Here is a 17003-nt window from a genome sequence, read left to right as displayed (position 1 = left end):
CAGTTGACATATTAGAAAATATTGGAAAATTAAGATATACTCGTACTAGAAACTTAAGCCGTTATTACAATTTACTATTTACTGCAGCATCCTAAACTCATTATTCATTTAATACATTAAAATGTTGCAGCACAAAATCATTTGCCTTACTTGTTTGTGTTCTTTTAAGTCAAACCTTGCATGAGCAAGATGATCAATCACATATATAAACAGCAAAGTCTTTGGGGTCCAATCAAACTATCCTTACTCAATGAAAACTCCCATTTAAATCAATGGAAGTTTAATTAAGTTTTACTCAATTAATCTAGCTTTAAATAAAACTTTCTAACAGAAATATAAGTCTACCAGAAATATTCGTGAAAACTGACAACAGCATATTCGTTATTATAGAATTTTCATATTTATTTTGCCTTCCAGTGATAACATGGATTATTATTTGAAGCAGTTTAAAGACAGACACAACTTAAGGGTATCTATTTAAATTTCTTTAATTTTGTGCTGTCACATGTAAGATTTTCACTTAAAAAGAAACAGTAATTTGATACAAACATTTACCTGAATGAACTGGGTTTTAGCAATATGGGAAGCAAGAGAAGTGTCTATATTTAATTTCTGGGCAGAATGTATTGAAAACAGATTTCTGCAGAGATTGACCAGCACTGCCCGCACCCCGGCAGCCCGTGACAGGCAGCCTGCCTGCCTCGCATTAATTCACTTCACACTGCTCCGATCGATCCCAGGCAGCTCCCAGCCGCCCAGCGCACTGCCTGTCTGCCGGCTCCATCCGCATCCCACATGCACACAAAGGCCGGGGCAAGATAACCTTTTGCTTTCCATTAAAGCCATAGTAGCCATTTTTCTATCTGCAGTAGCATCACATATTTTTAAACATACCTGTCCCTCCCAGGGCTTGGCAGACAGACCCACCACCAAGAGCTTGCAAGTGTCCCGCTGCACAGAGCCCCAAAAGGATGCCTTCAGCATTTTAAGAAAACGTTACGCTGGCCAAGGTAAAATAAATAAATAAAAGAAACAAAATAGAAACATAATATTTCAGCAAAGGAATCCCTTTAAAAAGGGAATTTAATGTGCAGAATCCCTTTGACACTGAAGATAGTCTTTGCTCTTAAAAATAAGCAGGTAGAAAAAGGCAGTAGCATTTTTCCCTTTTTGAACTTCACCTGAAAACACATCCGTGTGGCAAACGCCCCACAGACTATGTAGCGCTTCAGAAACAATTGTATGCTGTGAAAATGAGGAGCAGACAAGGCCATGGCAAATATTTACAGTCGCATGACAATCTTAGCAGATACAAGATGAAGCTTTGAAAGCTTAACTGTTTTCCTCCCTGTGGGAGCGTGAAAAATACCAACACCTGCAACATCTCTCATAGGTTTAACTCATAGCATCACTTATACATCCATTCCCATTTGATGTGGGGTCAACAAGCCGACGTGCCCATTTCGAATTTGAAGGCCCAAATAAAATAAAGATTTATCATTCCCCCCACAAGGCGTTGTGAAACGAAGCCTAACGTATCCGAACATCCGAACTGCAAATCGTGTGATACAGGCAGCTGTAAGTGAGCAGCTCGGAGCAGTGACAGCGTAACTGGGCCCACTTGAGGTGGTTCCTGCAGCGCAAGCTGGTGGTGTGCTGGCAGACCCACAAAAGAGAAAATAAGATCTGCTTGGCTTTCTCCGTGCTCCTCCACCCCACCATCTACCGGGGACAATAATCTCTCTTGCATCAGTTAAAAGATTATTGAAAGATAACCCTGTGCAAGTTTTCCCTTTGCAAGTCTTTCAAGTCTCCTGAACACATTTTATCAAAACGCTGGGAGACATGCCAGTTGCTTCATCCGCACAAGTAAGGTCATGTCCCAAAATTGCTATTGGATCTGAGCACCGAATATACAAACGGGGAAAGATTTCATCTCTGTTTGCTAGTACCACACACTTGATTCATTCAAGAGCCAATTAAATGCATATGACAAAGTATCTTATATCAGCAGCAAGCTTCTATTAGCTATTACCACTTGTTTTAATTAAAACAAACCCATTAATGTGCAAGAGAAGCACTGTTTCTACATCATGCATATAAGAACTATTGTAGAGTAATAGCATATGCTGGACACAAAAATATGCTGATAACAATTTATGCCCCCCCCGATATAGAGACAAAATTGGGAGAAGTGGAGGATGAAGGAATCAAAGCTATATTTCTTTGGTTTCAGGGAACAGCAACATTTGAAGCTCCTTATTTTGTTCCTCCTTTCTGATACCATAATTATTCTTCTTCAGAGTGTTAGCATCTTTGTGTACGTTCATACAGACAATAACACTATTAAACGCCGCCTCAGCCCTGTCATTCAGGAGAACCACAAACTCTGTAACCTTAATTCACACAGTTTTCAACACTGTTAATATAAAAAAAAATTAATTCCAATTTGCTAGTCATGACCCGTTTGAAAGGTTTTCAATATCAGTGCTTTCACAATATTGAACATTTATATTCAAGTCATTCATTCAGCCATGCTCAGTTGTTTTCTCTATTTTATATTTTCTTCCTGTGTTTTAAAACTTTTTTGTTCTGATAGATAAGGACATGCTAATTTAGTGTTAAAACAAATGCTATGTTTTGATTTGCTAATGACTAACATAAAGACCAAAATACTGCTGTATGCATACTTGAATTGAACGCACACAAAACACTCAAGTTTTTTCTTAAACCAGTCAGTCCCTGACTATTGCTATAAAAATGCACGCCATGCTTCTAACCCGAGCACAAACATAAACACAAGAGGCAGAACAAAATAATATGCTTCCAGCTGATGCACATGTAAAACAGAACTGCATACTCTTCTCTAAAACTTTCAAATGCAATTGTTTAAGTTATGAGGACTACCAGAAATAGCAAATTATTGAAACTAACATGAATTACTCGTTGTTTTCAAGTATGTTAAAAAAGTTCCTTTTTGCAAACAGTCAACTGGCTAAAGCAAGCACTAGAGTGGTTTTACAGACACTTCACCAACACAATTGTGTTGATAACCTTGTACCCAACAAGGTCATTCAGTATCGCTCCAGAGAAAAGAAATTAGTAATCATCAACAGTTGCTATAGCAGCTACTCCTGAGAGTAAAGTGCAACTATAGCTGAATTCTACAAACTGAGTATAACCGACCTCAGGAGAGGATCAATTAAAAAATACATCCCGATATACAAAATGGCACAAATATCTATCAATATGAATCAAGGCTTTTCGGCATGTATATACAACATACTTTCACTTATTATTCATTCACTGCTTGGCTGCACATCTAACTGTGCAACAACATCCCCGTAATAAGGCAAATGCTACATGGCTGAAGGCTGTAATTAACAACAGCTTAGTCTTACCAACAAATTCTCAACATCACTTTAAAGTAGTGTTCCATGTAATTTATGCATTCAATTTAGATTTAATAAGATTATTACACATCTCTCAAAAATCAATTGGTATTTAATAGAGATCTTTCTCTGAATAGAAACTACATTCTTCAGTGGAAGAAGACTCTCATTTTAAGAAAGATGGACACCTACAACTTAAAAGCAAACACCCTCATTCATGAAAATAGAAATTTTTACTGGTTTGTTATATAAGCCAGATGCGTTTGGACATTACTCTACAAAGGCAAGTTTCTAGATGGATAATTGAACGGAGTATCTCATGATGCTGACAGATCTTCCAAGAATACACTCTTAGAGTCTGTACAACCTCTGCTTTAATAACAATGAATAAAATGAAAATAGCTATTTTGGAGAAAAATACAACAGATTAAATAGTGGTCAGTAGGTATTTAACTTATTTGGAGAATAATATTTACCCAAGATCTCCCTGCAGCACTTGGTGACCAATGGCTTTGAACACCTGACTGCGCAGGCGTTCTATCAAATGTTTAACAGATGCTGATGGACATACACTGCACGACCCTGCATTAGCTCCTTTCAGAATCCTTTTATACTCTTGGGATGCCAAAGGATCCCTTTATAATGATTTCTGTAACCTAATTACACATTCTTTGAAAAGGAACGTCAGTGTTTTACCACCAGTACCTTGTAATTTTATCAGCCCTTTTCATAGCAGGTTTCTTCCCTGAAACCTCTAAACTACAGCCTAGTCCCTCCACAGGCAGGGATAGCCTTTGGAAGAGACACTCCAATCCCAATTGAGATGTATTGAAGCGTTCGATTTATCTAATCAACATTAGTGACCTTAAGTGATTTCATGACTGTGAAATTACTTTGAAAATTTCAATAACCTTTTCTATATAACCCTAGATTTTTCCCCTAGAATGGTAGTACTGTTCATAATTTTGTGTACAAAATGCCTTTTTTCTTTTATCTAGCAACCAAGTTATCTTCAGGTTTAACACAGCATTACTTACGTGATATAACGCTGTCAATATACTGTGGTAAATAAGGAGCCCATGCATCAATGGTTTCTTTCCGACCTGCCTGCTCGATTCTTCTCAGTTCTGCTAGCAGCAAGGCCTGGGCAGCTTCTCTTACCTGTAAAAGCCAACAGGAATGTTATACAAACTCAAATATCCAATATTTATCAGTATGCTTTCAGTATAATTTAGCAAGAACAAAAGAAAACTAAACTAAGCTTTTAGAAGGCCTTCATTTTTTCCCACCCCTCTCCACCTTAAACACAGAAGCAAAACAACCGTGAATAGGACATGCCCCAACTATGACGACTCAACAGGACACAGCAAAGATGTGCAGCCCCATGAGAAAGTTAGGGGATGAATGTCACAACTCAGCCCCCGGCACGAGTGCAGTGCATAAACCGAATAGCTGTCCCACCTCCCCCTGGCCTCCACGGACCTGCCTTTCTCAGCACAGACAGCAAGACCGACCGAGGCTGTCTCCCATCCCGTAAAGTGAACATCAAGACAGGTTTTGTGCTCAGGGAAATAAGGCTGAACCTTATGTTTGCGCTGATGCATTGAAAGGCCACCAAAACTCTCGTTTTCTAGAAGCAACTTGTGATCACCCTTCTCTACAGCATTTCCAAAGTTGGGTCCAAAATTCCAAATGTGCAATGAATTAAGTTTTATAAGTGTCATAAATGTTACAACATAGAAGCAAAACAAAAAAATCTCCTAAAAATATTTTTTCACGTGGTATTTACTCATTCACTACATATTACCAAAGACTGAACAATGAAAGCAGAGGAAGATATACATAAACAGGTTTCCCAAAGTTTAAAAAAAAAAAAATCTGGGGCTTTACACCAACAAATATAAAATACTATCTTGTACTATGTGTCCCCCATTAATATCACTTATTCCATCTGAAAAGTTCATAAACACACATTCATAAATACACACATTATTTTTGGTCTAAAAGATTTAACACACAAGGAAGTGAAGTGATTTGATCAAGGTAAAATAAAAAATTGTGGACAAACAGAATATAAATATGCTACCCTGACAACTAAGGATATCCAGTAACTGGACTTCTGTTGCTAACAAATTTTAATGAGTTTCAAAGTAATTACCCTCTCAGGAAACCATCTCACAGTATATCCTATCTAGCAAAAGAACAGGCAATCAGGTAGCAAAAAAACATATTCCCAATTAAGTTACAGGACCACTGAGGACCTACAGTCCACAACCTAGCTCTGTAACTCCTTTCCCACTTGGAAAGCTGCAGAGTCAACAAATTTTTTGCCACAACAGCACAGGTGTAGTGTTAAGGCCCACCAGTCATTTATCAAACAGTTGTGTGACAAACCATTTACTGGCTACTGTATACACACTCCAAAAAATAAAGCAACTCAGCAGTCTCTTGAAAAATAGAGGGTAGGTTTTTTTTAATCCAAATAAGATTCTTAATGGAATCATGGAAGTTTTTAATCCAATAATTTCTTTAAAAAAAATATGTACAGCATCCAGAAGGTAAAAAAAAAAAAATTTAGACATGATCACTTTTTCAACATTTTGACAGGTGAACTAGAACATTAACTTACTAAATCTGAGATAAAAACTGCAGGAGCTCGTGTCAGAAAGAATTATATGGTTTTTTTTTTACATTAAGGGAAAACGTGATCAGTAAAAGACAACATAAAATCCAAAAAAACCTAGCGGTACAAAATTACTACTGAAATCACCTCCAGGCATCGATCCTGCCATCTGCGAGCCAGCATCTCCAGAAGAGGAGGTCTGAATTTATCCAGTCCCAACAGGTCGGGGAGCATTACACAGTGCATAGCAGCAAGCTGGCTCCACCCTGTTAAAACACATCACAACAAGAAGATAAACATAATAAACATTGAAGCAATTTTAAGTTTAAAATGCCATCAAGTAAATATACATTGGCCACTGGCCTGATACGCAGCAGGTTTTCTCTCACCTTCTCCTGACGGAGGGGGAGAAAAGAAAAAAAACACAGAACCAATTTTGCAGCAGAACAACAGAATTGTTTCTTCTGCTGTGGGAACCCAGGGCTCACCCTGTCTTTACTGATGCCAGCTGACCTCAGGGCAGGCTGTACAGTGCACATGCGTTCTGTATGGGACAGGAATGAGCTCTTCCAGGCATAAATCATGCCTCATGAATTAGCTGCTCAGATCTCAAACACATGCAAGGGTCAAGTGAGACATCAGCAGAAGACTGCCTCAAATCAGTCCTGATTAAACACAAACATCCCTCTTCCTCCTCAGCCCCTCTGAAAAAGACTTCAGTAACTAGTCACATGCTTGGCTTTTAAACTTGCAGCCAGAAGAATATACTCAACATACATACTAAATACAAAAAAAAGTCCCTAAAAGTATTATGGCCAGTATTTTTCAAAAGCATAAGCCATGGTTCTGAGTTCAAGATTTTGATGCCCTGTTCAAACCATAATTAGCATTACTTATCACGATATTTAATGTCCCACATGCAAGTGTGATATAATTCAACTACAGAAAACTTAGCATATGAATCACTAGAAAGATTACATAGAATTTTCTGCCGTGTTTTAAAAGGGCAAATAGGTACAGGTGCCCACTTGTCTCCTTTACTTATCTTTCCACCTAAATCTTACTTCAAGATGCTTACTTCAGGTGCATTCATATTACAAGCCTGCAATATTGTGTAGCTAAAACCCGTAAAGATAAGCATATCAAGCTCAAACAACATAGCTTGTAAAAATGCTTGTAAAGTACTCTAGGTAAAAGAATTCTTTTAGTATTATGCTCTACATTGACTTGAGAAACTGGACAAATACTTCAGGTGAGCATATAGATCTATATTTTTAAATGTCAGCAATACTGAGCATAAAAAAATCTAAATATTTTAACTAATAAAGCTCTTCATGGTGCTACAAGAAACGAAATCATTATGTCAATTTTCCTTAAAGAAAAATGGATTAAAAAGAGGAATTTCCAATTTAAGAGAGCGCTGTTTCTACTACTTGAGATGCATGAAAGCAGGAATTTATAGCTTAATAATAAGGGCATAAAAATTCTGATTTAAAGCAACTTGCCTACAGGGATACAAGGGGGTTTTGTTTGTTTGTGCCAATCTTTTTGGCAGAAAGACATTCTTTATAATGTGGATAAATATTTATTAGAAAAAAAATCATCCCCAACACAAAACCCAAGTTTAAATAAACACTAAGTTTCCATAAGCACCAAAAATAAAATTTAAATGACATGAAATTGATTTTGTTTGTTTCATTTTAAAAGGATCATTAAATTTTTAGTCTTTCAATTTGTAACATGGACTACAGAGCGTTGCTGCTCATTCATCACAGGAGTGGAAGACTATCCCATGCTCATCCCAGAGGGTCCTCCCAGGGCTCTAGATGGGGCTGAACCTTCGTACTGAGAAGCGGCACTTACACCCGCAGTGGAGAGACGGGACACGGCACCTGCGTGGAACACACCACGCGTGTTGCAGCTTCTCTCCTGCATATACTACTGACAGGTAAAGGCACATGTATTTTCCCTACTTAACAAGGGCTGAGATTTTTTTGTCAAAAGACAACAGCAAATCTGAACAAGATCCGAAATACCATCTCTGACACACTAGTCAAGAACTGAACTTACAGACAGTCCAAGACACAGACCGGATCTGCTCACCCTCTACCAGCATTAATGGCAAAGTACACAAAAATAAACTCATTGCCTCTCTTCTTTGCAAAGAAGAATTCCTACATAGATCAAATCAAAGTCATGTCATAACAATGATAAGGGACATCAGTTGAAAGTAAAAGACAAATAGATAGAAAAGTGAGGAAAGAATACCTTCATTGACTAAGAAACAGGTATGTAAAGTAGGAGCAGTGTCAGAGCCAGAGTGACCAGCTTCAGTGCTAGAAGAAACAGCAGGAGCAACTTGCAGAGGAAAGAAGAAGAAATAAAGAGAAAAAAAAAATAGGAAAGTGAGGATAGCAGCTTCTGAAAAACAGATCAGTATCACTGAAGAATGAAAAACAAAAAACTGGAGGAAACTGTGATAACATTAAACTTAAAAAAATTCTAGGTTTTACAAGAAGTGCAATGCCAGTGAGAGGAAGACATGCAACTGCAGAGAAACACAAATACACTAACAGAAACGTGCATCTTTTGAAAAGACAAAAGTACCTGTAAATAAAGCAATTACAAATGTGTCTTTAGACAGCTAGATTTGGTTTGACAGCGTGGTTGACTATGAATTTTAAAAACACCAGTTTTGCTGCTTCTTCTTGTGCTTTTCCCGTATTTAGATAGATTAGGAATTTGCACTACTCATTAAAAACCCTAGAAATAACTCCTTTTAAACCTGGGCTGCCCCATCTGTCACTCTTAAATGTCACAGAATGTATTACTGATGGTTAGTTTTAATATAGGTTCATTCTAAATGTGTCTCCATTCAAATAATTTTAAGCTTATACCAAAGAAAGGACTAAGAATCTAAAGCAGAAGCATACAAAGCGTACAGTGTAAGACTACAGGCAAGCAACTACAGAAGAGCACAGTTCAAGCATGTTGCTCAAAACAGTATCCGTGACATTTCTTTTGTAAACTGCATTATTTCTCGGTGCAAATGTAATTTAAAAGCAGTTCTAAACATTATACTTCCACTAATGCTTCATGACTTAATATTATCACATGAAAAGATGTGCAGACCTTATGGCACACACATGCTACAAACCGAGGTCAACGTGGAGATTTAGAGGTCACTATCTGACACTTCCTTCCTATAGAGAAATTACCGTATGTCATGCACAAGCATCTTCAAATTAATCCCCCTCTCTTATTCCGTTGCAGAACAACAATGGGTTCAAGCTCCCAAACCGATTAAGCATTGTCTTCTGAGTGGTCTGTTTGTTTTTCATGGAGTGAACTTCTTTTGTTACTGTGGGACATCTGCATCAAAACTACTTTTTCCATACTTTCCACACAAATGCATCACGATGGCACGTGTACAGTGACAGAACTACTAGCGTAAATTGCTTCATAACAGCAAAACCTAGTTTCAGTAGATGTATAAAACCAAGCTATTTATTTTATGAAAAAAACCTGTTTGTAAAAAAACCAAACCCACCCCATACTGAAACTAAAGTCTTACTCTGAAGTTTCTTTTTTGCCTCGTTTTGTCATAGTTGCCAGCTCTCTTCCAACATCAGTAATTACAACAATCACTGTAGCGGAAGCAGCTGGCCCAGTAACTGAGTAGCACAGAGCTGTACTCACCTCAGAACAAATACAGGTCAAATTGATGGAGATCAAATATGTCATAAAATGCATTAATTGTATCTCCAATTGATTTTTTAAGAACAATAGCACTAGAAATTTATGAGTAGCAAGATACTGCAAGTAGTGCACAATGGGATGTAACGGTAAGACACTGAGGAAACTTATGACCTAGGAGTACCACTTAGAAACAAACCCATCTTCCCCCAAAAGTGTGCAAGACATGCCACCAGACAGAAAAAGATGACAATTTAGGAACAGGAGTATTTTTCTATATTTTTGACAGCACACAGAATTTCATTTTAATCAGTTGTTTCTCATGAAGTTATAAATATTTCCACTAGGTAACTAACGTATGTCTATCCCCAAAATTAGCAAAGCTATTTCAGAGAAAAATTACTGAGCTGTCATTTGGGAAAGAAAAACCATAATGGAACTGTATCTTTATAAACAAAACACAGACGCTCTCTGTGACGAATGTTTTTTCTCGCATTGAATTTGCCATATAGACACTATCTCTGAGAAATCCTGACCTTTCAGATAATTGTCTTTCAAAGAGGAGAAGTAAATGGCTGTAAAAAAAAACAAAACAAAAAAAAAACAAAACCAAAAAGCCTCGCATGTTGAGACAAGATCCCTGATTTTTTTTAATTTCTGCTTGTTATTGACTGCTACTTCTCTATTTATGTAGCACCCTTGATAATGAAAAAAGCTTGACACATACCACTCCTGAAACTGATTTTCCCTTTCTAGCCAAAGATCACAGTAAATTAATATTTAGGAAAAGAATAAATATACACAAATGGTGCCGATGGGCAAGTTTCCTCCTCAGGTATAAACATCCCCCTTTTTTGCACGAGTGAAGAAAATCACACAGTTGATGTATGTTACCTGTTGTGCTTACTAGCTCTCTAATACAAGAGCAGTTCCACAGTTTAAAGATATATTTAAAGATGTATGTGTGTCTTTAACATACATCTTTAAAGATTGTACATTGTGGTAAATACCACACTGACGAAGTATATATATTCTGCACAATGCAATCATTTTACAAATTGCAAGTTTCTCCATATTCATATAGCTTGAAAAGACAAAGTTTTAGTAGTTAAGAGTTAAAAATAAAAGATAATTGCCATTTTCAAAAGAAATTTCAAGTAAGTCCTGAAGGATATCTGCTTTATAGATTAGTTAAAAAAAATAACCAAACACATTATGGAAAAAAAGGAAAACCTCCTCTCTTCTGCCCTGCAGTATATGCACGCAACTAGGCTCGCATCCAGAAAAATCCCAAAGAACCACAGAAGAGCAATGATGTGTGTACCTTTCCTCTTTGTTTTATCATACAGCAAAACATGTATGACAAACGTACATTCCCCTCAAGCCATAAACAACCTTCAACCAGTCCCATGCGGACTTTATTCCCCCATTATCCCCAGCGGGTAAGTACTGTCCCTCCTCTTTCGGGCACCGCAGGTGTACTGCACTGTGCTGCTTTCCCTCCCCAGGAACGTGCCGGCTGCCTCCAAGAATCGCCGCCCCACACTCTTCCCAACACTTCACTTGCCCCCTAGTTTTGCGCTCAAGTCGGAATTGGCCACATCATGGGGCCACATCATTACTTTATTTTTGGCATTAAGAGGAGTAGCTCATTTGCCCCATCAAACAGCAGCTCTAATTTAAAGAGCAAGCAGGAAGGCGCCACCTCCTCCACCTCTCCAGTCCCAGGACTGTTTCCATGTGCTCCTGCTGCCCGGAGGAAGCTCTAGTCCCTGCTCCACTCTACTCCAGTAGAGAATCCATGTCTAATCTTGTGTACATCCTTCTTTTACACCACATGTTGTTCTACTTCCTATGCTTAGTACTTAACCATTATACTTATGAAAGGAAAGATACAATACAGACTACTGAAGATCCTTCAGCATCATCCACTGCCATCTTTCATAGCTGCACATGATGAAAAGAGCAGCAGTGGTAGAAGTAGTGGCAAAATAAAATAATTTCTTCCTCCTTCATAAAAAGGAGAGGAAATGTGTACATACTACCTAGATGTGTTTACCTTTATGCTTTAGTTTATAACATACATAAACATTTTTGTATTAGTCTATATAGCCCTTAGTTACAGACTTTAAACCTCTTACTATCACCTCAACACTTAAAATATGCAAAAATTCATTGTCAGGGAATGGCTTCATGACAGTATCAGCATCTTACATTGATTCTTAAAAAGGTCTTAGTCATCAAAATTTTCATCTAGAATATTACACTACTTGTTCCTCCCACATAGAAGCTAGCAATATTTTTATCACTTGATAGTAAGGTGGTAATTTCAGTGTCAAGAGCTGAAATGACATATCAAATTGTTCCAAAGCAAGAGATTTTTACCTTGCTTAATTTGTCCTTGGGCTGCATGACTTGAAATTGAAGGGGGTGCCTTCACTTTTGACATCTCAGGAGTGCCTGGCCTAGGTGGCCTAAACACAAAATATACATAAAGGGGGAGAAGAAGGAGGATAGGGGAAGAGAAAGGAAAAAAAATCACCAACAAAAAGGATCATTTGCTAAAGATACTGTGACTAAGCAAACTTTGAAAAGCAACCCTATAAAAAATAGTTGGTTTGGCAGGAAAAAAAAAAACCCACACTCATTTACAATTCCTAGGTAAGCTTATTTTTTGGTGATAAAAAGTTCATCTGCATGTTTTGATTTATTTAGAATTTAACCTACTCATCATAAAATCCCTTTAAAAACAATAAGCACTAAAAAGGAGGACAAAAATGGCCTCTCAGACCTACCAGCGCATATGTTAATACAACTCCATGTTCTATTAATGTTGTAAGTTACGTAACTCCATTCAAAGCAATATAGTTACCTTAGCATAAAAAAATACTACATTCAAGAAAGAAGAAATACACTCAGTTCCATCTAGGTACCAAAGGTTTTCATAGCCATTTAATACATCAAACCCCCCAGTAAAATTAAACAAAATAAAATGCTGTATTAAAATAGAGACTCTGAAAGAAAGTTATTACAAGTTCAAGTGAATATTTGCCGTACCTGGTCGGACCTTTCTTCATGTGGTCTCCGATAAAAGTTGCATTGGTCATACTCATCAGTGTGTTGGCCAGTGAGATAACAGACAGGAGATGCTGAGTGGTGACAGCACGCGATACACCGTACGTCCCCTTTCCCAGTCCTTCGGTAACGGACATTTTCCTTCCTAATTCCACACTATCATATGACGGTTTGCCTACAGGCTGATTATAGCCAGGAAGCATCAGAGACATGTGGCCTCCTCTAGACAGGAGGCCAAAGGACACTGAACAGTGTGGCTTAAGCATCCCAAGACGATCAAGGCAAAGCTCATCTAGAACAGAATTCAGGCCCCAGGCATGAAGACAGGACATAAAAAGCTTTGCTGTATCCATGGTTAGATTATATTCTAATAAAGTTAGTGGTTTAGATTTGCTAGAGCGATATTCTGGGTCACCATCTTCTCTTCTCTGTCTTATCGATTCTTCATCCTCATCTTCATCATCAAGAAGATGCTCTTTTATATTCTCTTTGATTGTTTCCTTGACCTGCTGGAAGAGGACAGCTGCTCGTTTACCAGTCAAAAAGGAACCTCCTTTGTCAGACCCGCCAGAGGCTTTCTGCAAATTCTCCGGAGAAATGAGTGCAGTGTTGGGTCTGGAGGCCTCCTCAGTCAGCAGCTGAATAATCAGGGCTTCTACGTCAAAGAAGAGTACATGTATATCTGGATCTGTTAAGTTAGTCTTTATAGCTTGTACCATCAGGGAGTTATGTGAATATTTCGGTAAATTCCCCTGAAAAAAGAAAAAAAAAATTTAAAATTGAAATTTTAATTGGATTACTTTCTTAACACTTTTCACAAAGTTAATTTACAAATTAAGGAAGCTGTGGATGATCCAAGTTTGAAAACTCACATGGGTATATAAAAAGTTATGAAAATATCAGTGAAGAATTTTACAGCACTTTTCACAATGTCAGGAATGTCAGACTTGTGATCAATTGTTACAAGCCTAAAATACAGAAATTTCACTTAGAGAAGTTTATCAGATAGATAGAGCTCTCTAGATGAGACAGAAGTTCACATTTCTTTCTCATGAATTCTAAAAGATAATAGTTATGCTCCCAGGAACAATAAAATTTCAGTATTTTGTTATTAAACCTAAAACACATTAAATATTTCATATTTGGATACTGAAGTATAGCATCAATTTATGCCATTGGAAAATAAACTACTAATAAATTCGTCCAGATATGCAATTAGTGTGTCACTTCTTGTTCACTCCACTACTTAAGTCCATTTTCTTCCTCCTTCCCTTCCTCCGAGGGGGTGGGGAGGGAAGGGAAAAAGAAAATTAAAATGCTATGGGATAAAAGGTGAAAAAAGTCAGAAAAGGAGATTGGACAAAAGAACATTAACATAAGTTTTTAAGTATTGTGAGAACTTTATTCTCTCCATAATCAACACAAAATTATGGCCAAGTACTTAGTTTCCTCAAACAAGTGAAAAAGAGAATCTTTTAACAGAAATAAACCCTGTTCAAATGTAAGTAAAGTATTATTTCTCCTCTTTTACAACTTAACAGCCTGAAAGACATAGTGTTGAATATTGATGTTTGATGCACAGAATTACAAAGTCAGAGCAAGAAAAACCTACGGGAGAAGCAGTTACTAGGTTCAGTGATGAAGAAGCGTTCCTGATGCTTATACTAGTCACTGCAGAAGTTAAACCCTGTGCTCAATTGACAGCGAAGTCTATGGGAGCACATAAAACCCGTTACCCTACACAAGTCTAAGAAGGGCTGCAGGAGAAATGGTATTTTTCTATTCGTATAGGCTGAATCATTTGTTCAGAAAACATCAACCTTTACTGAAAGTAGAATTAACCCCAAAGTTCTTAATATATCACCAATAAAAGCAATACAGTCAAGGCTCCTATGACTTTTCTCATCTATAACTCAACAGCCTTAACATTAATAGAAACTCTTTCAGTTTGGTAGTCTCTAAAATTTCCATTCTCTGTGGTCTTTTTTTAAACCACAAAAGCACATTTTACAGCAGGATGGTTATTTAAAAATTAACAAGGCTTGCAGTTTTTATACGTACACTGTATATATATTTACAAATAGGTATGCATATATACAAACACACTATAAATATATACAGACTATTTTTATATATAAATATATACAGACTATACAAATAACTAACATATATTCTATATATCGTGCAAAAATTTGAACATTCTGTATATATACACTAGTTTGAAATAGGTTTTTACCCTATGCTAAATACATCCTGATAGATTGCTTCCTTTGTTCACTGATGTGAAGCAATGTGCAGATCTTATGAAGCCTTAAATACCCTGGGCCATAGGAGTGGTCACCACTGAAAGTCTGCTGAGCTGGAAAACTACATTATTCCTACCAACTTCCATTATCCTGCATTTTTCAACCCTTTTCATTCTACTTCGGAACACTAACGAATGTATTTATCACTATGAATCACAGAAACAAATGTATATTCTACTTAACATCTTATAATTGGAAAATTGGACATGCGTATGTACCATTTATTTTCTCTCAAGGACTTCTTTCAAGACAGTAAGCATTTCTAGTCCTACAGCTACTTGGCTGCTTTAAGTTTTGTACAAATTTCATAGCATGTGTTTGAAAACTGAAGTAATTTTTACATATTCCTTTTCCATTATAGCTGGAAAGACCCCCAAAATGCTGTTGGCATGAAAGAATATAATATCCACCACATCATGTTCAATTATTGTTTCAGTGTACAAATCTGGTTTTGAAATAAGCATATTATTTCAATTCTCAAAGTTCTCATTCACACAGATTTGTCTCTCATAAAGCACTCTGCTTTTTCTGTGGCTATTACTTACTGTATATCCCTGAAGAGTGTAAGATTGCTTTTTACAGTAAAAATCTTCAGAGGAAAAACTGACCTCTCCAAAGTTTTACATTAGCTTTATATTTGGAAACCAATCTGTCCAAAAGATGCTCTGGTACCCTGACCTGCCATCAAGAGCAGCTGATAATCCAGCAACAGCTTCTTCGTGATTCATTTCTGAGCGCTGTTTTGGAGCAACTCAAGAATAACCTCTCCCCTTGATTGTTTTGCAGCAAGAGGCCCAGGGGAAAAAATAGGCTAAGAAACTGCTCCTTTAATGCTGTCTAAACATAATATGCAGAAAGCGTATTTATCTAAAGCAATCTACTATGTTAGTCTTATCTGATATTGTAATCTTCATTTTTCTACCACACTAATACTTTATTTCATTTGCAGACTCTTAATTTAAGGCTGCTAATATTTTGCTTACTTAGAACAAATACCCATGTATATTTTACTGTATGGTGTTGAAGTGGATTACAGCAGTACAATTACTGGTTTGCTTGCTGCACTCACTAGTTCTTGCTCACTTTCAGAGGATGATTCTTAACAAATACGCACAAATATTTTACATTATACCAATGCACTCGTTTTGTAACAAACAAACCAGATACCAAAAGCACACACACAGAGCAATATTCAAAACATATCAAAAGACTCTCCAACAATGAAATGCAGACCTGGCAAAATCTTCAATACTATCTGCTATTCCACTAGAATCAAATAATTTTTGATTTCTGTCTTTCCTCAAATTAAAATTCATTTCACTTATGTAATGAAGTTAAGGCACTACCAGAAGGAAAATTCACATTTGGTCACAGGGATTATGAAAGAAAAATTAGACAGAGACCATCCTCCTCACTCTCTGTTCTTATATTTCTTGGAGGAGCTGCAGCGCAGGCTAACTCACTGTGCCAGACAAACAGCCAGGGCCTAACGCAATCAGCACTAGAGCAAATAGCCAAATTCTACTCTTTTCGCTGTAGTCAACTTGGAGAATGAATAAACTATGCTTATTAAGTAAATTTGCCATGAGAAGCAAGTAATGGATAATTGAAACCTTATTAAAAAAAAAGTAGTTATTTTCTCAGAATGTAATGTAGGTAACTGTTTATGAAATGGTCTCTGGTAATGGTCACAATGGTAAAATTAAAAGCAACAATATAACCAAAATATTTTAGCTTTTAATCATCATTGACCTCTGGTATAGAACACATTTTGCTGTGCTATGTATCATGCCTCTGTAGGTAGCTATACCTTCACTAGACGTGAGGAACCCGCGCATAACCCACATATATTTGCACAGCATGTGCAAGTGCAACACTCATACTTCCGTATGTGAACAGTCATACGGGATG

General features: G+C 37.1%; 1 protein-coding gene across 8 annotated transcripts in view; it reads right to left on the bottom strand.

The window, feature by feature from the left end:
- WDR7 (WD repeat domain 7) overlaps positions 1-17003 on the bottom strand; it is a 150853-nt gene that overhangs the window by 96906 nt on the left and 36944 nt on the right. For all 8 annotated transcript variants that reach the window (XM_075138116.1, XM_075138115.1, XM_075138117.1 and 5 more), the window contains 4 exons: positions 12769-13538; positions 12097-12185; positions 6163-6281; positions 4430-4553 (listed from right to left, as the gene is read on the bottom strand). In XM_075138116.1, the coding sequence (XP_074994217.1) occupies positions 4430-4553; positions 6163-6281; positions 12097-12185; positions 12769-13538 (1102 nt within the window). The remainder of the gene's footprint in view (positions 1-4429; positions 4554-6162; positions 6282-12096; positions 12186-12768; positions 13539-17003) is intronic.

The sequence above is a fragment of the Calonectris borealis genome, chromosome Z, assembly GCF_964195595.1.
Source record: "Calonectris borealis chromosome Z, bCalBor7.hap1.2, whole genome shotgun sequence".
NCBI lineage: Eukaryota > Metazoa > Chordata > Aves > Procellariiformes > Procellariidae > Calonectris > Calonectris borealis.
The sequence above is the reverse complement of the archived record's forward strand: the minus strand, read 5'-3'. Positions and strand labels throughout refer to the sequence as shown.